This window comes from Phalacrocorax aristotelis, chromosome 3 (genome assembly GCF_949628215.1).
Source record: "Phalacrocorax aristotelis chromosome 3, bGulAri2.1, whole genome shotgun sequence".
Taxonomy (NCBI): domain Eukaryota; kingdom Metazoa; phylum Chordata; class Aves; order Suliformes; family Phalacrocoracidae; genus Phalacrocorax; species Phalacrocorax aristotelis.
This window is the reverse complement of record NC_134278.1, coordinates 112,254,270-112,275,543: the sequence shown is the minus strand read 5'-3', so window position 1 is coordinate 112,275,543 and position 21,274 is coordinate 112,254,270. Positions and strand designations below refer to the sequence as shown.

General features: G+C 37.3%; 1 protein-coding gene across 3 annotated transcripts in view; it reads left to right on the top strand.

Moving 5' to 3' along the window:
- The window catches only part of BABAM2 (BRISC and BRCA1 A complex member 2), a 174,278-nt gene that overhangs the window by 114,740 nt on the left and 38,264 nt on the right, over positions 1–21,274 (top strand). For all 3 annotated transcript variants that reach the window (XM_075089111.1, XM_075089112.1, XM_075089109.1), the window contains exons 8-9: positions 17,915–18,014; positions 20,001–20,071. In XM_075089111.1, the coding sequence (XP_074945212.1) occupies positions 17,915–18,014; positions 20,001–20,071 (171 nt within the window). The remainder of the gene's footprint in view (positions 1–17,914; positions 18,015–20,000; positions 20,072–21,274) is intronic.

Sequence of the window (21,274 nt, the reverse complement as noted above, 5' to 3'; positions counted from 1 at the left end):
TAACTAGGAAGGAATCAGTATAGCTTTTACATAGTGCCTATGCACGCATATGTGCTGGGATGGATATTCTGAAATAAGGACATTATGCATTTGTCTAAAACTTAGGGAAGGCCTTGCAGGAACAAAGCCCATCTTTCATCATGTATTTGTCACTTCCATGGCCACCTCCTTTAACGTGGTTTTCTCTGAGTGGAAAACCTTATCTTTGCTGTGCTTAAAAACACTGGTGGCGATTCTCCGGATGCAGGTAGCTCTTAGGATACTGTTTGTTAATGTTAAGTTTCCAGTGAGTTTTCCCTTGAGGTGCCTGTCATCAGTGCAACAGAGAGCACAGTGCTTGAGATGACCTGCACTGACTCCAATAAGGGATGACCAGTCTTTGAGCATCCTTATGAGACACTAAAGGAAAGTTTAAAAAAAACATTAGTAGAACTACATTCATGAGTATCCTGTGCGCTCACCTAAATGGGAACAGTTTAAGGTCCAGACAGTTGTTGTAACAGTTCTAATACATGTGAACAGCAACATTTCTGCTTTGTGCTGGAGGGGATTTGTCCTGCAAGAGCTAACTAGCCTTGCATAACAGGCAAATGTTTTACAGTAAATCAGTAGCAAATCAAATGGTGAGTAGCTTTTACTAGAAAGTCTTGCTAGACAGAACTCTCTGAGAGGTGGTCCCTGATTATTTTCCTTTTCTCTTTAGTGTATCAGAACAGAAAAATCTGTTCAGTTTTCTCAAAAGTCAAGTGGTAGAAAAAACAACAGCAGCAAGGACATCTACCAGTAGCTCTTTGTGTGTACAATGTTTTTTAGATAGCATCGGGGTTGGAAAATACATGAGGAGAACTGGTTTCTGGAAACACGGGACTTTCCCTGACACTTGCATTGTGTATTATTTTTTTAAATTCAAACTGGAGGAGATGAGCAGTGTACAAAAACCTTTTCCAACTTAAGAAACGGTGGTAAAACTATCATATTTTCTGCTGTACCCAGTCAACATAGGCAAGTTTTCAGCACCCTCTGGTATTTTGACCGTGGTTTTCCCTGTGTTGATTCATTCACCTTCTTTTCCCACCTGCTGAGCAAGATCAGTAATCTTACTGTGAAACTACCAGAAATCCCCAGTGCTTTTTCTTTAATGCAAGCTCCCAGCTCAAAAAAAACCAGGTAAAACTGACTGATGGACACTTTTAAATTTTACTGTGTTAGGTACTGCCCAGGAAGAGATTAATAAATGCATAACCTATCCAAAACTGAGCTCCAAAGACTAATAGATTTCTGCTCTGGGGAAAAAAAAGGTCATATCTCTAAACTTAGACTAAAAGGGATTTGTCAGGCATTTTCAGTGGTATTAAGTAATTCCTGCTTTCCAGTAAAGCTGGAAGCTGGGAGAACTAAGAACCTTTGAAATTTGCTGCAGTTGGAAATTGCCTCATGTTTTCCGTTATAAATATTTTTCTTTTGTTTCTTTTATTTAGAAATTTTTCAGTTGTGGACTGAGGCTTTCCATATGAGATAACGGCTTCAAATGAATACTGTTTTGAAGCTTCCTTAGGACTAGCATATTTGTCTTACTGATTCAGATTTCCCTTCCTCAGAAGCATCAATATTTTTTTCTGTGACAGTGTGGAGTTATACCCTCCGTTGGCACCTCAGGCTTACAGAACTACGTATGAATTTATTCTTTTGAGCCTGCACCTGGGTGCCCTAATAGTAAGGAAAGTAGATTACTAGTATTATATTAACAGTTCAGGGGTTGTGGTTAAGAAGGCATTTGTAGAAGCTCTTGCAACAGTGGTTTTGACAAATGATTTACCTAATGGGATGAAGTTTCCTATGCTTGTTCGTATTCAGGAAGCATCTGAAGAAAAACTGTTCATCTTTCTGAATTACATGTGCAATGTGCATTTAATCAGTAGTTTTTCAATTTTTTAATTTAAGCTTTCAAGTTAATCAATGGGGTTGCTTTTGTGCAGTGGTTTATGTGGAACTGCTGTAGTTTAGTGCATAGGCTGAGGGTGAGGTCTTGGCTCCGTTCCCACTGGTAAGCTCTGCCAAGGACCTCAACGGAATCATAATTCCTCATTAGATACTTTGTGCAGTGGGAAACCGTGATTATTTTTTAATCTTCCTAAGAAAATAAATTTTCTTTCCTATAAAATTAGTATGATCGTGTTGTGTGTGCATACAGGTATCTGTCATTTCTGCCCGACAAACTTCTTTTGAGCCTACTGGCCAATTTCAAAAAAATTTGGCAAGAGGGTAGAAGTCTTGAAAATACAAAGTTCCTATAGTTTAGTGAGTATAACCACTTAGATTCTGTTACTGCCACCTGAAGGAAAGGCTGAAGGCCCTGCGTAACTATATTCTGTGAACAGAGATTCAATATGGGAGAAATAAATTACGAATATTCTGATCCTAGGAAGTGCTTCAGTCAGAATTCATGCCGTATTAAACAACAGAAAAAAAAAACCCTCTTCAGTCAAGGTTTGTATCCTGAATGTATTCTCTGATGTCTTACAAGGCATGAACACCATTTGAAGCTTTTCCTTTGGCAAAGGCATTTAGGACATTTTTCCTGGGTGGCTTCTCTGACGTTTAATAAGGAGTGAACTCATACTGTGCTGTGGCACTTTAATACAACTCAGCTAAAAAGTTAATCTAATGCGATGTAGAAACCCATTGGAACCCAAACTTTGTTGCTGTGGCACCCATGAACTTCCCTGTTATTTGTGCTGTGAATAGTCCCAATATAAGCAAATGCAGATAGGTAAACAGGGACTGGCAGGTATTCAGAAATAAACGCAATACAGAGATTACAGCCTTGGAATATTATAGCTGATGTTTACACACATAAAACTCGCGCAATATAAAGAAGTAATTCATCCACCTTTAGTAAGTCGTGTCCGTATATTGGTATGGCATTAACATTGGTAACATTGTGTTGTTATAGCACATGTGCAAGAGAGGACGAAATTACTATTGATGCAGGAACTAAAACTTTGAAATTGTTATTCTTTTGGGGTTTTGGAAAAAGAAGAAAATGTCTTATTTGACTTACAGTTATGCATTTTGTATATGAACATGTGTATGAGGTTCACACAGATGCAGGTGCTTCTATGGGTAAAGGCAATATCTCATTTTATCACCAAATCCAAATAGGCAATCGGATAAGGATCTATGCGTTCAAGGTTATAATAACTGAAATATGTATATAGTACATTGTATCCAGTATATACAAATGCCAAGTTTGAACCCATGTATTTAAAGAAAAAGGATAATATAAGAGCAGTTCTTAAATTTGCTATCCTTCCTGAAGTCAGATAAGTTTTTTTAAAGACCCCATTGCACTATTGCTTTCATTTTCAGCATGAAAACAATATATTAGGTACAGTAGATCCAAATGCTATGGTTCTAAGCACATTTATTTTTTTAATCAAGATGGATAAGAATTTACTTAAGTAAGAGAAGGTCAAATATATCATTCCCTCATTTGCATTACAAAAGATCTGCTTTTTAAAAAATCCCTATGGCTGATTCTTAATCTGAAGTGAAATTGGCCATGTATATTATCCTGGAATTGCATTATCACCCTGAGATCTTAGTGAAAGGTGGCAAATCTGAAAGGCAGGGATGAGTAAGTTTTCTCCAGTGTCAGTGTAGCCTCTGCAATTTTTAAGGCAAATTAAAATTGATCAGTAGCCAAAGAAACACTAACTATAGTAGTAGTTATTAAAGCCAAGGCCTCCAGGCATTCGGAAGAAGGAAAGCAAATGAACAGAGGCTATATACAGGAAGGTTTAGATTTAAATTCAGAACTGTGGGTTTGTTTTTTTTTTTTTTTTATAGGATCAGTTTGTTATTTTCTTTTTTAATCCAACTTTGCAACAGACCAGAAATCTTCATAAGCTAACACATTCATTATAATTCACTTGAAAACATCCAATGATGGCCTGTATGTTGAAGACAGGAAACAAGAAAAAGCAAAGAGCACATTATTTCCAAGAACTTCAGTCTTCACAACAAAAAAATAACCTAAGCATACAGAAGCCCCAAATCAGCTATTCCTGCCGCAGGGTTGGCAGGTAAACTAGAATTCTAAAATACTATTTATAGATTTAAATAATACTGAAGGTTTCATTTTTTACATTCTGTAGTCAATTCAAAAATAACTTTTGTGAGTGACAAATCTTCACAATAAAAAGAAGCTTGCAAAGTTGTCTAGGTCTGATATCATGTGCTCTGTAATTACAGATAGATGGTATAGAGAGTGTGCAACATCTTTACATTTTGTAAAGTGAGAAAATAGGTAACCTGCCTTAGCAGCTAATATTCAAGGGATGTTGACACTGTGACATTATTAGTGGATGGAAGAAAGAATTTTGGATAAACTGAAATGACTCAATAGTAAACTTCATCTTGAAAGATGCTGAGGACCTCCTTGAGAAATTCTGGTTATACTCAGCTTCCGAAGTAGCCGTGAGCTCTACTTCACTTTTATTAGCATGTAATAGTATTCATTCCTGACATAAATTGTATGGTGGATTGTGTATCAATGGATTTGAAGCAGTCTCTGCACTATGCACAACTTGTATTATATGTTGTTAAAATGCTTTGTATCCTTAGGGTGAAAGGTATTTTAACAAGACAGGTAGTACTATTACAGTGCTTTTCTTTTTAAATAATGTTCTGATACTCCGTGGCTTTTTTCTGTCACTCTTAGCCATGTCTCTTTTCTGGCTTAAAGAAGAATGTCAGATTTGCACTGGATTATCCCAATTAAATAGCAAACATTGATTGTGCGTTATATCATGAAGAGATGAAGCCTGCTGAGTTAAACTGAAAGTATGGGGTGCTTCCATTTGTAAGGCATTTTTCATTTTGCATGTGCTTTGCAGAGGTCAGGTGTTTGGGTTTTTTTTATCGCATGACCTCTGTAAGTATAAATCTTCTATGTATTTCTCTAGTCTGCAAAGACTTGGAAAGAACGGCAGAGGCTGTTCCCTCTTAATTTACCCCAGAAACTATTGGCAGAATTGGGTTAAAACACAGAATTTGTGGCTTCCAGTGCAGTATAGTGACTTGGCATGAAAGTGGAAAGTCATAAACTTTAAGCATACCTATGTGAAGAGGAGATCTTGAAGAGGGAAACAATCCATTTTAGTTTGTACAATTTAAATATATTACTACAGCTTGTTTTGTATTTATGGTGATTTATCAATAGGCAGTAGCACAACTTTTTCAAAGTTCATCATGGAAGCTGGAGGTTGCCAGTCGTCATGTCATTCCGTGACAGGGATAGAGGTGGTGAGGAAAATCAAACTTTTTGGTAGCTTTAAAACTTTAAAGCTTTTAAAAGCTTTCTTTAGAGACTTTAAATAAATCAAACTTTAAAGAACTTAAAAGAAATGAAAGCACAGGATATCCAAATCTATGCATAGATAACACAGAAGACTCCAACACTGTGCAAATGTTTACTGCTGGTAGAAACATCCAAACGCAATTAGAATATAACCATTCTCAGCCAAAAATGTCAATATTTTCACTTTGGGCATTTTTTTTTTTCTGTAACTCGTTGATAGGTTAAGTTAGTTTAAGTATTAAAACCACATTCTGTTATTTAGCCATACAAGATAATCATAACAGCTTCCTAATTATGGGCACACATAGGACAGTGTTAGCAACCACTTCAGTTACGATTTAATAAATAAAAAACTTTGTCCTAGGTATTGTGTAATGGGTAAAAAGCTGCTAAATCATTGAAGTGATTTGAATGAAGGAATAGTTCTGTTAGAGTTCATTAAGTCAAGTCAATTAAAAATCTGATATTTTTAGAAGATCATTGCATACAATACAGAATTTTAAAAATAAAAGGTGGGGAGAGAAACTGTGTTCCTTTACAGAATAACTTTTTAAAAGAACACATCAAATACTGGCAAGACATCGTAATGTTCATCAAATTGAATGATTATCAGCCTGTAATCTAGAAGTCTCAATATTAGTAATAATAATATTAATATTAATAAAATAGGTGTCAGGAAGTTGGACCAAACAAAGCATGAATATAATGGGATTTGTTACACAAGTAATGTTGGTAAATTATCTCTGTTGACCAGTGGTAGATCTTTGACTTGGAAATAAGCCGCCATTGACAGAAAGGTTTCTTTGAAGTAGTTCTCATCTCTTGTGAATTTTCATTTTACTTCATTCAATTACTTATTTTACCTGTTTTAGTTATCGTTTTAGAGCATATTCATAGCAGTATTGGTTTTACACTGGCATTTGGTACAAGATACAAAAATCAGTTGGTGCTTTTGATTTTTGAAGGGATAGAGGGAATAACTAGTTGGCAAAGAAAGAGATAAATTGTTTTCTAATATTTTAAGAGTGGGAGAGCAGGAAAGCAATGTTCATGCTATTTCTTATTTTAATCCATTCCTTCGTTATTCTTATTGAAAATTTCTCTGATGAGTGCTTGAGGCAGTGTAACTTTTTTTTTTACATATCTGTAGGACTCAAGAGCCTTAATATAATTTCCAAAAAGTCTTAATTTAAGAAGCTATTCTAGGTGTTGAATCCTAATATCTTCAGTCTTATTAAAAGACAGAATGTAAATTATTTAAACACTGACAAGCTTTCTGAAAATTTCATTCTTCAACGAAGAAGGCTAATTTGTGAAAGCATCTGATATTTATTTGTAAATACTTGCAGATACCGTTTAGGCCGCTCCATTATCTAAGCACTCAACTTGCAAATGCACTTAAGCCCTTAAACATTAAATAACATTAATCAAACCCTTAAAAGGTGATAAGGTATACTAATGGAAAGTTGGAACTTTTGTCTTTCAGTGGCCATGTATGTATTTGCAGTTTCTAAGGGAAAGAGGGCCTGCGTTAAAGGAAGCTTATGGGATACAAGTGTGTACATTTGGCTCAAGCCTGACCGATGTCTGTATGTGCGCTATATGCATTCATAACCTGTTCTGGCAAAAAGGGGAATCTTTGTGAAAAGGATTTTCACTCCAGTCGTCGTCTTTCAGTGTGCGCTGTAATGAAACTGCTCCATGAACGGAATCCAGGCATCGGTAAAAATGAAATCCTAGGAATGCCCGTATTCACTTTTTGACCAGCTAAGCACTGCTCTAAGTTGCAAGCTGTGAAAATTCAAGTTTTCATAGTTTTCAATGTGATGCATAGCTCTGCTTCCCTCTGTTTTGAAGAGAATATATTAGGATGAATATTGAATTATTTATGTTCATAGGAACAAAACACACTTACCCAAATGCCTGTGGTAAAGATTCTGAAAGGGACTGTAAAAACCATCCCAGCAGACTCATACCATCTTGTTAAACGAGTAGGGGTTTAACATGGTTCTTATTAGCTTGTCAAACCACAGTGGCTGTGTTTACATGAAAAACTTATGCTCTCTTGCCTTGCATCCACATGTGAACATATTTGGCTTACATAAAACCTGAGCTCACTAGACCTCTTGGAGCATTTAGCAGGAGCACCAGACCAGACTTGTAGCATTCCACATCGTTTGTGAACATAAGATAAAGCCAATTTCAAGATCTGAGCAAGAATGCCCCTTAATCATGCTGCATACACCAGGAAATCAATGTCAGAAGCCAGATGTATGAAAGAAAAACGTTTTTCTCCTCTAACTTTCTGCCTCCCTCAGGCAGTCTTATCAATGACCCAAATGCTCAACTTCATATCCAGAAGTTTTCCAGCATGTTGCTCTCATTTAATTTCTGAAATTTTTCTGCAAGATTTCTTATCCTTTCAGTACTTTGCATTTCTCGTTCTTCATGTAAGCTAATCAAATGCAATGCTTGTGATGCAGGGGACAGGACGTTTCTTACACAAAATGTTTCTACAGATAGAAGAGATCCACAAATGAGGATTACTGTCTGGCCTGAGGAGAGCGGAAAAAAATTCGTTATGTGGGAGAAGTCTACAACACAGCAGTATGTTAGCACAGAGGCAAAAAAATAGTGTGCTTACAAAATGACTGTGTCACTGGTAGTGTTAGGCATTAAGCAGTGTCAAGAAAAGATTAACAATAAGAGATAATCACTATAATTCGACTAGTTGATTAGGGAACATAAATAAAATAAGGAACAATATAAGCAAGTGCAGTCATAAAATGTAAAAGGCTCCAATTTATAAGAAAAGACTGCTGTTCTGAAAAAAGGTGAGAAAAATAGGCAAGGAAGGCAATGGAGTCATACAGTTTTTTGAGACTAATTTTTCTGCTTCATGGTGAAGATACTGCTGGTTAGCTGGGCTTAGTACAAGTACTAGAAAATTATCTGCCATGTGAACCATGGCATAATATAGTAAGGTGGATGTTACTGAATGCATGTTGGAAGATTGATAAGAAATTAGAGGTATATAGGGCATATGTTTGTAAATATAACTGATACCATCTTAGAACGGTTATTCATTTATGTTATCAATTTTGGATATGGATAGTAAGAGAAGATTCACACAGATTTGTGATAAATATTCTGTTCAGTGGGATTGTTTGTGAGGTCTCCATCACTGAAGCACAGGGGATTATAAAAGACCACATAAGTATCTTAAAAGACAACGAACACTATGTAACATACCACTCGGGCTTCAGTGCAGAGGAATTTCCAGTGATCCTCACCATAAATATAGCCTCAATTCTTTCATTAATTTATTGAGTCCTACTGTTTCAGAGAAGAATAATGCTCACAGTGTACCAGTGCTCTAGTTTTCTTTTTTGTGCTTCTGCAAAAGTTTATAATTCCCAGCTCCTATCTTCATGCTATGTGTAAGCCATTTTTAGTTCTTTTGAGAAAGCACTTCAAGTCAATGCATTTTTCCCTTGAAGCAAAAGAGCCAACGTCCAGTATTTTTTTACTTGCTACTTCAAAGTCCCTCAATATAGTCACAGTTAAGGTGGTTACAAATGTATCTGCAAAACAAGTAATGCCATTAAAAGTACATTTCTGAAGAACAGGAAATTGAAAAGTAAAATTTCAGCTGACAGACTCAACTTTTCATTCTTCACAGTCCATGTGAGGGAGAAATGGAAATAGCGCACCATTTTAAACAAGTTCCCAGTCTTGTGTTGGCATCTCAAATACATGCGGGATAAAAAAGTGTTGTAACTAGGTTACAATTCAATCTTTCTTCAGCCAAAATCTTGTTCTGCCTTGGTTGTGTCAATTCTCCAGCGTCTTTCACACTTGCTCTTTTTCCTGAGATCCATACAGAAGATAATTGCAATAGGTTAGGCTACACAGTCTTTCTCCTGGCATCTTGAATCATTTCTTTAATCTTCACATACTGCTTTTTTAACTTCTTTGGAAGTAAAAACAAAACAGGACTGCATAATGTTCTCTTTTTTTTCTTATCTGCCCATGTCTCTTATCTTATCAGTACTTTTTTTTTGTTCAGTGATGTTTGCTGCTGTTCCATTTGGCTGGGTTTCTTTCCTACAACTTTTGCTGGTCATTTGTTGGTTTTGAGTTGGGGTTTTTTTGGTATTTCCTCATTGCATTTAATTCTCTGTGAAACTCTTCTTTGACTTTTCTTCACTTCTCATTCGTATTTCTCTTAATTTGCTACCAAGATTCCTTTAAGAAATAAGCAAAATGCTTTCAAATCTATATTTCTCCATGGTAAGCATTTAAAGCCTTAAATCTTCTTGCTGCAGTCCATGCTCTTCCTTCCCTGTCATTCAATCCCTGCTTTTCAGTTTCTCACTGTGTGGTTTTGGGGAGTGTGAAATACTGGATGGTGCAAGTTCTTCGGGACCAGAACCGTGCCTTCCTGTTTAAACTGTGAGGCATCTAGCAACTTGTTCAGGTCTTCTTATAACTATTTTCCTTAAATAATACTGTGCTGATGGACAATTAATATTAGTAACTAATACATGGAGGGGGGAGATATCTACTTTTCTGAGACAATAAAAAGTGTCTTTAAGTTAAGTTTTTATGTCATTCGTTATGGATTTCTCACTATTATTTGCAACCTTTCCAAAACCAAACTGCCTTGAATGACTGAGCATGTGCAATTTGCAATACACCTTGCTATTACTTTTTTCTGGTGGAAGAATTAAGGGGGGCGTAAACATGGTAAGTTGCAATGCAAAAGCAACCTTTGTCAGAATTTTTGAGCCTTATAAGAGAAAATCACGCTCTATAGCCTGTGGAACTTTTCCGTATTATCTTTTTGAACCTGTTTGTACTGTATTATGAAAAATAATTCTATCTATTAAGCATGAAGTTTGAATCAGTTTGAAATATATTGCTTTTATACGTGTCACTTTGATTTTATATTGTCAGAGTGAATAAGTGGTCAAAATCTGTGCACTGTGCAGTGTTATAGAGTGATATGGTTGGCACCAGTTAAGTTAACCTGTGTTTTAAACTGCTGCACACATTGAAGCCTTGCTGATAACTTCTGTTGTACTCACTTGAACCTCTCCTGAAGCTTGTGCCTTGAGGTATGATGCAGTTTCCAGAGGGCAATTGATTCTGCTGGACTGCCTGCATGCCCAGGGTGTCTGTTGTAAGCTTCGGATTAATTTATAAAAAGTCCCCTTACCCAGAGAAGAAAGCAGTGTGATGGCTGTTGTAGGCAGGGTGCTTGTATACCGCGTGCTACCAGTGTGTGAAATTAAGTGTCCGATCAGCTGCATAATAAATGTTATGCTTGCATGGTTTTGTTTCTTCAGAGAACGCAAGGCCTAAGGATGGTGGAGAGGTCCCTTTTCCATCACTGGCAGCCCAGGTTTTCACTCATCCAACACGTCAGTGGAAACTGTTTAGTCCTCTTTATGCAGAACCTTTCTGCATATAAAGGCCCATTAAGCAAAGGAAAAAACCCTTCAGTCCTAATTTATCCAATACAGAGGGAACACTAGAGTTTTCAGACTTTTGTACTATCAAGTAGCAGTAAGAAAAGCTTTATACTGCAAGAGCATCTGTTCGTTCTCCTTCTGTCTCTGAGTCTGGCCAGGCAAGGGAAGAAAAGAAACATATTCTGATTTAATTATAGGGTTAGCTATCTGTCTCTCTCATGCATCTTGGGGAGAAGTAGAATACTGGGGGCAGAGCTCCTGTACCCGTAAATCTTTCAGTATTGGATCATCTGAGCTATGGTTTGTATGTAAGTCTCTTAGGTTAGAGTCTGCTAGAACCCACAATCTGTACAGTTAGCGTAAATCTTTCCTTGGTATAGCCACATAGTCTAAAATGGGAAGTGTGTTACAGAAAACTGTCTTTTTTTTCCTCTCTCTCGTTTTTTTTTGTGGACAATTTTACCTGCAGCAGAATACAGGACTTGGAATAACCCAAACAAAGCAGTATTCATTAGCACTTATGGATGACTTCATCCCACAGCTTTTATACTATTCTGTGAATGTTATTAAACTTCAGTATAAGCATCTGGACATTGTAGGTGGGCAGAGAAGGAGACTGGTTGCAATAACTTGCTAGACATATGAAGTTAGCAGAAGAGCTACAAATAAAGTTCAGTAAGTCTGACTTGCAGTTTTGTGCACAGTCTGTGAAACTAAAATACATTTTGGTTTTAGTATTTGCTTTTCACAGTGATTATTTACTATTTTTTTTCCAGTCACTAGTCAGGAGGAGCTCAGATGTATTTACCCTGAACCCCTAGTAGGTTAAGGAAAAAATGATGGTATTATCCTTTCAGCTCTGATGGCCAGATTTTCAGTCTGAGTTTGACTAGGATTCTTTCTCCAGAAAAGTAGATTTGGCATAGTTTTCTCTCTAGGTCTATTTGTGATTGGTTTTTTTTTCTGTACACTCAACAATGTAGATACCTCAGATTATATCTGTTAGCTGAAAACATACATTTCTATTTTACTACTGTTGAAGTAGAACTAATTATAAGTCAAAACTGTTTCTTTAAAAAGAGAGTGGGAACTTTTTTTTTGGACACTCTTTACCTTGTTGTAGATTTGAGTGGACAAGCAATATGTTAATCACTTTTGCTTTAAATGGAGTATTGCTAGGAAGGGGAGAAAACACAGCCACAAACCTAGACTGACTGATTTTTCAGTAACAAGAGTAATGTTCTGTTATTTTACTGTTAAGCTCTGTGTTGCTGATTGAAACACTATCTCAAGATTTCTGCCAAGCACCACGTTGTTCGTGTGATAGGGAGGATTTGGTTATAGTTGAGCAAGTCTGAAAAATGGTAAACTGACAGCAAACCTGGGATCACGGTTGGTAAAGCAGCTTTTGTGGTCACGTGCTTCTTTGATGTGGTTACTCATGTCTCTTGTGCCAAATGGTGTAATGTACTAAAGTGATGAAACTGCAAAAGAAAAAAAAAGTAAACTATTTACTTCAGCAACAAAGGAGAAGGAGAACGGGGAAGGAGATCAAAGCCCATAACATAAGTCTCAAAATAGGAAAAAAGAGCAAAAAGAAGGGAATATCTTTCCACATGCTCCAGGCTCCTCTTGCTCGTAGCCATCATGAGTAATAAGCCCTTCAAATGCTTGCGTAGGTCTGCAGCGTGCTTCAGTTTCAAAATAAGGCAGGTAAAAACTTACAGAGAGTTAAGAAGGGTGTATCCTGGTAAAAGCAAGGACTACAGTCTATAAAGGCTAAAGTCTACTTTCCATCACTAGTACATAGATTTGAACATGTTTTAACAGTGGCCATGCTGAGTGAAAAGCTCTTAGTTATTTTAAACAGGTATAAAAAGTCTTTCCATGCAGAGGCAAGTTTTTGTTTATTTACATTTTCCGAGCTAGACAAATCTTCAACTGTATTGTTCATGATCACTGAAATTGTCATTGCCCTATTTTATGTGGGTTTTGCAGAAAGATTACATTGGCTTAGGAACATTGTTGAGTGCAATCAGTATTATATACCACTTTCTTTTGGTATAAAGCTCTTTAATGCTATGTTCACACTGTATTCAGGGATAAGCATGGTTCTTCTTACAGTGCTGGACCTCCTTCCCAAATACATGTTTTTTACTCTTTCCTCCCTTGGAGCAAAAATAACTGCCATTGTGCAAGGTACCTTATTTTAAGAGCATGAAACTTTTCCATAGGTGTTCTTTTCTTTGTGACACTTCTTTCAAAGAAAAGCTTAGGCAATTTTGGGAGATGGGGAATGGTAACATGTAAAAGCAAAATATATAGAGAGACAGCAAAATATATGGACAGTATTACATGTGTACAGGTGCTTAACTGTAGTTCCGTAACCTGTGTTATCTCATAACTTTATAAACTGTGATATTTTTATTCTTGCGAGACCCTCCAAGATGTAGGGGGTGGTCTGAAATAATCCTCATTTTTCAGACTCAGCTCAAAAGTTTCCCAGCAATGTAGAGAAACCTGCATTTTTCTGCTCAGACAAAGGGGGAAGCAAAATGGATTGCAGGGAAGAGGTGGGTTAAATGAAAGATGTTCAGGGGAACTAGACGGACCTAAGAGAGCATGGCGAGAGTTGTAAGGAAGGGCGTAGGGTAGGAATGGGAGTAAATGCCTCTATATCTACTTTGTCAAACCACCCAGTCTTATGAGCTTGGGACTTGGGATCACCCTTCTTATTCTTCCTCAGTGAAGTGATGCTTTTAAGGAAGTGGAAATAACTGGTTCTTTACACATAAATACTCATGAACAAAAACAAACACTTCTGTAAACCTGTGAATTAATGCTATGACTTTTTTTTTTTAAAGGATCATTTCTTAAGAAAGGCATTTTAATGCAATTATAAGCTATCAAGAAATGGGAATTAATTTTGCATTTTTTGTGCAGGCCTGATTACATAGATCCATTGAGAAACAGACAGAGCAAGTCACTTAGAATGCACCAGTCAACAGCAGAAACAGAAACATACTCCAGCTACTCTCTCTGCACTTGTATTTCGGCATGTCACAGAACAAAAGTGCTATTAATGCAGGCTGACTGCTGCTGTTGTTGAATTGAGTAGTGAGTTCCTCACAAAATCCAGTTTAATTTGCAGACTGTGGATCAGAATCACATTGTGTCTGACATTCTGGAACCTGGGAAGGCAGGAGCTTGCTGCAAAGGAGTCTGATCTGTCTTAAAATGAGTTGTATGAAGTTGCTTTGCAGACTGAGTAGATTTAGAGTAACAGCAAGTGAATAAAATGCTGAGGCCAACAGATCTTTGTCTCTGTGTTCCAACATGTTCATGCAACCTTATCTCATAGATAGGTAGATTTACCACGTATTTATCTTCATCCGGTACCAGTCCTAATGAAATAGCATCCACTAAGACTGTTGTTTCATGAATTATGATAATTATAGAAAGACACTATAGAAATCTGTTAGAATCTTAGTCTTTAAAAAGTAGCAGCTTACTGGAAAAAATTTGTCTTAAACTCAAACACAGTTCAGTTGCTTGTGCTGAAACTAGGCTTACTCTGGCAGATGTAGGGGAGCAATATTACTTAGTTTGCCTGTGTTTAAAAGCAAAATAGCTTCCTCACCATATCATGGTTTTTTGTTTGGTTTCTTTTTTGTCATCTTGATAAAATGAACATCACCAAACGTGAGAGTGTGATGTTATAGTTGGTTTTATTCCTGGGTATAAAAATGTGTTTTATTTGAGGGGCGTATAACAGTGATACCAAGAAGGAAAGCTTAATCACAAACAGAGGTATGTAAGATCTGTGCCCCAAGAGGCTCAGCTCTCTGGAAAGCAGGTCTGACGTGCGGGAGTCTTTAGCTTGTGCTGGTGAAATCTCTTGGCAAATACAATGTCCTTGACTATAAAAGGCTTCTTAAGGAGTTTTTTGTCTTACACATTTTATTTTGATTGGGCTTTGAGGGACCTCAACAAGCAGCATTAGATGCTGAGCTGCATGCTGAAATTCCCTTGCCTGATATTCTCCATTTTACATGGTCCTTGCACCTTTTACAGGTCCTTCTTATTTGATATAGAGTAAGTAACTTCTTTCTTCAGCTGCAGGTTTATTATAGGGTCAAAGGAATTATTATAGCCTCTTGCCCTGTCTTATGATTGTGAGGTACTGCAAATACATTCCTTTGGCATGACAGACATAGTACAGCATCGTAAAATCAAACTGAGTAAGAGCTTCCTTACATGTTTAAAAATAAAAGATAAATATCAGTTTCTTAAGGCAGATGAACCTTAATTGCTGAATGTTTATAGAAAGTTTTGAGATGGTCAGAGGCAAGGTCCTGTGCAAGTGCAGTATTTTATTAAAATATTTAATAAGCAGATTCTCTGACCCAGTAGAGGGAACAAAGATGCTTGTCTGCTCTTAATTTTCCCTACCCATAATTATTTCTACAGAACATAAATTACATATTGTACAGCTTTATTCTGTTTTCACAGGATAATTATACTAGAAATTCCAGCCTTCTTTCTGTGGAGGGACCTCTTTCTCAGAAACCACACCTTGTAGTGGTCTGTTTTTCATTTGAGAAGGGTTGGATTCCCATTTAAGTCAACAAGTTTTTATGGATTGACTCCTTTCAAAAGATGGATACAGGTAAAATTGGAAGCCCTTATTCACAAATTATAATTCAGTCTGTAAGATGTATTGGAAGCTGATGGTATAGGAGTGGAAGCTTTTTTGTGTGTGAAATCTGTTGGAGATTACGCCTAATTTCATGCCTGCTATTGTAACCAAGAGAGGAGCCTGTAATTCCTGTTGCATAGTCATCTGAGTGTCTCCAGTGGTAGCCCCATGCTGAGGGGGAACTTAGACTTGGTTGCAAATGAGGCAAGGCAGGATGCAAAACTGACAGTACCATTTTTTCCTGTGTATGAGATTGGAGGCTTTTGTGGCTATATTTACATAAGCATTTAAGGAGTTTAATAAACTGAAAGCCAGGGTCGTAAAGTAAGGTTCACAACCCACTTGTAACATACCAGGAGGGACAAGTTTTTTATTCTCCAGCATTAACAACTGATGGACCCAGTATACGTTCCATTTCCAAAGAGCAAACTACTGTTTCAGAAAAGTTCCAACTTAGAAATAATCTAATAGTCAGGCTTTACTATTTTTAACATCCACAAGTAGTAAAATTATATTCCCATGTGAGTAATTTTAGTAAAGGGGTAGCAACAAGGAAACTGGATTCTTACTTCTGCTGGAAAAGTTTGTTTGTTTTTTTTTATGTAGCTGTGGTGTACTCAAGGCTTTTTTTGTTATCGTTGCATATGCAAAATCCAGACCTGCAGAACTGTTCCATGTGGTGAACAGTCTGCTGAACCCAGACTGTTTTGCCTGAGTAGCAGATTTCCATATACCTCATTATGAGTTTGGGTTTTTTTGATTTATGTAGGCTCTGTTCCTTCAAAGGGATGTACGACTGTAGACCTTTATACCTACCAAAGTGGTGTCTTATCAAGTACTGAGGAAAATACAAGGGCAGATCCTATTGGAGAATCAGAGCCTTATTTTGCAGAGAAGAACTTTCTTTCCAGCCAGTGTAATCTTTCATGGAAACGGCATGTAAACAGGAGACCACAATCTAACTTAGGTTTTGAAGCTTTTTGCTGTACCCAACAAGGTTCTGGATGTTTAGTGAATGATGTAAGCCACAGTGTGTAATGCAAATTCATACCCCTTTTGATTGGTAAAAGGCTATAAGATAGATTTAGGTCAGCACTGCTAAAAGAAAGTAGCACGGACTTTAGCTGGTTGTTGCCTTATGCAACCTGATCTAAATAAAAAGTGCTAGATCTTTCCACACCAGGGAAGCCATTATCTTCGGCAGTAGCAGACATGCTTCAGTCTTCTGTCCTATGATAAAGGCAATCGATTAAGGTTCCTAAATCGATTTTTGAAGTTATCTTATTTCTGTGGGTTCCTACCATTCAGATTTCCAGTCTGTGCATGGATAGAGTTAATATTTGTTTGTATTATTTCCTTCTGGGGATGAACCAAATCATAGAATCAGGGAATACGATCATAAAAAAATGTAGACTGCAGAGAACCTCTGGAGGTTATCTGGCCAAGCCCCTCCTCGGAGCAGGGCCAGCTTAGATCAGCATGCTCGTGGCAGTTTTTCAGCTGAGCTGTGAGCACCTCCGAGGATGGAGAATCCCTAGCCCCCATGGGTCTGTCTTCCAGTATTTGATTACTCTTATTGTGAAAATGTTTTTTCCTCATAGCTAACCAAAACACTCTTTGTTGCAATATGTCTGCATTGCCTTTCATCCTGTCCCTGTGCACTTCGGAGAAGACTCTGGCTCCATCTTCTCTATATTTTTCCATTAGATAATCGAAGACATCACTGTGCCTTCAACAACAATAAGCTTTCAATTCCCCTCTTCAATATCCCCCCTCCCCAGTGTTCTCTTAAGACTCAACAAACCCATTTTTTTCAACATCCCCCTTTACATGGTGTACCTAATAATCTTTCTGGCCCAGTGCCCCCTTGACCTAGTAGGTTAACATCTGTGTTGTACCGGGAGGCCCGAAACTGGAGTAGATGGCATGAGTGACATTTGCATCTGGCCATCTGTTATTCCTCAGTCCAAATTATTTTGCTAATTCATAGCTGGTTTGACTGAAGGTGGCTTTTTGAATAATTCAAGACTCAGTACTCTCCTCCCACAATAACAAGATATCTTAACTGCAGTGCTCCACATTGTATTGACGAGGGCTAAGAAGCAGAACTATTTACAACGTAAAAGCTATTTCCTGGGAGAATGCTTTGCATTAGCGATACTCTTGATTAAAGCAGTTTAATTACAGAGGGTCATGGTATAACCTGGTTTTATAGATGGTATCACTCAATACTTTTTATATCGCCCCAGAATAAAATACATTCCTCATCATAGCCCTCTTGATTTTAAGCATAGAGAAAGAGGACAGTGTAGAAATCACTTTCAAATCCTAGGGACTGTACGTGTAATGTACTGTTAAATTAACTTCTGTTTCTAGTGCGCTTGGAGGATCATCTGCCCTTCACATCCCAGCCTTTCCTGGTGGAGGTTGTCTTATCGACTATGTACCCCAAGTATGCCAGCTGCTAACAAACAAGGTAAGTTAGTAAAGAACTCAGTTTTCCTTTCCCTTATGTGCTGTGCTGTATTGCAATAACACACTGTAGCATTTCCATAGGCATAGTTTTTCTTCTGCCAGGTAGTCCGAGCTGGTCATACTGAAGGTGAATTACACAAGGAATACCTTCCTGATTAAGAGCTGAGCACCTACTCAAGGCATTGAATACAATGACTTAAGATAAAATGTTTTTATATTGTTAGCATTTGTTACCTTACAAATGTTAGCAGTTTGTAAAATGCTAACCATTTAGGATAAAATGTTATTGTGTCATACAAGACTGCAATGTAGCATATTATTTGGCTCCTAAATACAGATATATAGTTTGTATATTATTTTTCCAGTTGGAAGACATCTCAGTTTTCATACCATAGTCGTCATTGTAGGTTTTGAGTACTTTCAGTGATTTTCTTCTCAGGTGTTTCATCCAAATGAACTGAATCAGCAGTCCACTTGGATGTTTATACAATAATAGCTACTTAAGGTTGCTGAAAAGGTTGTGTTCCAGTTAGCTTACTTTTTAAACAAAAAAAAGAGTGAGTATAGTAGTTTGAAAGCTTCTCCATTATTGGAAGTGTAATTTTCAAAAGAAAGCCTAGGGGCCAACATTTGGAGTCTGCCTATTACAGACCTCCTATTTGTATATTATTTTTACCTTCATTTGTCCAAATGAGGAAAATAATTTTCTCTTTTAAAAAAAGTTCTTTAAAATGTGTTTCCATAATTATATAGGAACCTATCTTTAGAGTTGTTTTTGTTGTGGTTTTCTGTTAAAATTACTTTCTGTTTTTAAAATCTGCAAGTACACAGGACTTTTTTTATCCTTTCTTAAACTAAGTCCCTTAAGCAAACTTATCGTATGTTTTCCTTTTTCCAAAATAACATTTCAGATCCCACACAAAGCCTTCAAAATAATCATAGTTTTTTATAAAATAAAATAAGTCTCTATTTATAAATAGAATTTAAGGGGTGCAAGATAGCTCTCAGCAATGATCATATCAAGGCTGTTTCAAAAAATTTAGGAAAGCATTTGTTAGTCAAGGAATTCTAATACTACTGTAGCCAAGAAAAATATTCTTCCTGTTCTTTTCGTGTTCAGTGGGGAAAAAAGGTTTTTAAAATGTTAGTTTTAACTCTGGAAGGCGAAGGGATTTACATAGGGAATCACATATGGAACCATACTGTACATACTTGAAGTTACCAGTTGTAAACCAGATGCTCTTGCAGCCTGACAACACATGCATTGTTTCTGTTATGGGTCAAACCCTGTTCACACACTGTTCTGCTAAGTAATCCCTTTCAAGTCAATAAGAAAACTTACATGGTGAGAGGAGAATTTTGCCTTAAGTCTTCCAAGTTTAGCATTGTTGGATTTTTTCTGTGCCAGGATGGAAGTCTTTCAAAACCCAGAATGCCTCAGAAATTGATGCTCACAGTTGAGTAGGTGGCTCCCTGAGTCAGCACGAAACCACTGAGAGAGCTTAGTGTTAGGAAGATTTTGTTGGAGGTGCTGTCTTCAGAAAACTCCCAAGATCAGTTGTGAAATATATTTTTTCTTTCTTTTATAACCAGAATGATATTTTGACACTTAACCAACTGTCAGTTCAGGTAATTATGATTTGCCTCTCATGGCTTCCTGCTCAAACTTCAGCAAGGCAAAATCGCGCATTTCTTTGCTTCACTCTTTATCTTCCGTAGTTAAACAGCACTTCAATATATTGTGAAATACTAAGATTCTTTTAGAAGTGAGTGAAGAGATTTCCTTACAAGATTTTCTGTGTGTGAGATCCACTGTTTGTTTTAAAGGTGTTTTAGGGTTCTTTAGGGAAATCATGCAAGCTGAATGTAGGATTCAGAACTACTATCATGTCAAACATAAATCTTCCTTAACACGGAATATACGACAAATTGGGAGCATTGGCTTTTTTCTTTCTATAGCTTTGGCTTTGTTTCTTTCTTTTTTAAGGTACAATATGTTATTCAGGGATACCATAAGAGAAGAGAGTATATTGCAGCTTTCCTGAGTCACTTTGGAACGTAAGTTTTCTTTTGATGCATTATTTTCTGTAGCATGGGGGAAAGTGTTGTTTCCTGCACATGGTCTGTGGTTGTGTGACTGCTCTCCGCTGGATGAGATGGAATCTGGTCACTTTTCACAGAAGAATGTATATAGATTGTCTCTCTGTAGCAGTACTAGAATGAAATTCAGCATTACTTCACTTCTGTGCCAGTTGTCGATCTGATTTTGCTTGGAAATAGCTGATTATGGAAAAGGACAGTTGGGATTTTCTCCTCATGCAAAAGAAATGTGCTCATTTCTGAATAAATGGCTGGAGGAGTCTTAAAGTAATAGGCAGTGGCTGAGGTGGGAACACAGGGAAGAGGGTACGGTTCCAAGCCTTGCAGGAGCAGAAACCACTGCTCAGCGTAAAGGCAGGTCTGGGAGACCAGCTGCTCCCACCGCCAAACGGTATCTTGTCTCTCTTGGGAGAAAGGGCTGTCGGGTTGTGTTGAGTTCCTGGAGTTCAAAGGTCTGTGGCCTGGCTTGATGACACATTAGCTTCACAAATCAACTAAACAATACTGACAGGGCTGCCTTGGCACTGTGAAGGGGGGGCACTTTCATTTCCCACCTAAATCCTGATGAGCGAGAGTCCAGGAGCTGATGCGACAGCAATTGCCTGACCAGTAGTGCTTTACCTCGTTGTGAGGAGAGGGTTTCTGCTTCTGAATAGTGGTGCCAAATGACATGGATATTCAGGAGCCCTTCAAATCTCCGGTCTCTCAAGTGAGGGTAGGAAGACAGGTGGCTTCTAGCATGCACACAAATTTTATACAACTGTAGATGGATAACAATGACTTGAACTGGACATCTGAGTAGATAGTCAATGGAAGTTCAATCCTTACGAAAATAAGATTTTTCTTTTTTTCTTCTGAGAAGGCTACAGTATAGAAATGGCCCGGGTGTGCCTGTAATTTTAATTCACTTGCGAAGTGGTTCATGAGTCCTGATACTGCTTGAGACTTTTAGAGAATACCTACTTCTGATTGCTGAAATTTTTAATCTGTCTACTGAACAAGTCTTCTATATTTAATTTCTTGTATGCTCTCATGCTTTGCGTTTTTATATATGTTCTTTTGAATTTTCAAATTTAAATTCTTCTCAGCCTGTGCATTTTCAATTTTACCCTGTCGCTTACTCCAGAGTTAACAAATTATCTTAATCTGAGTAACATACAG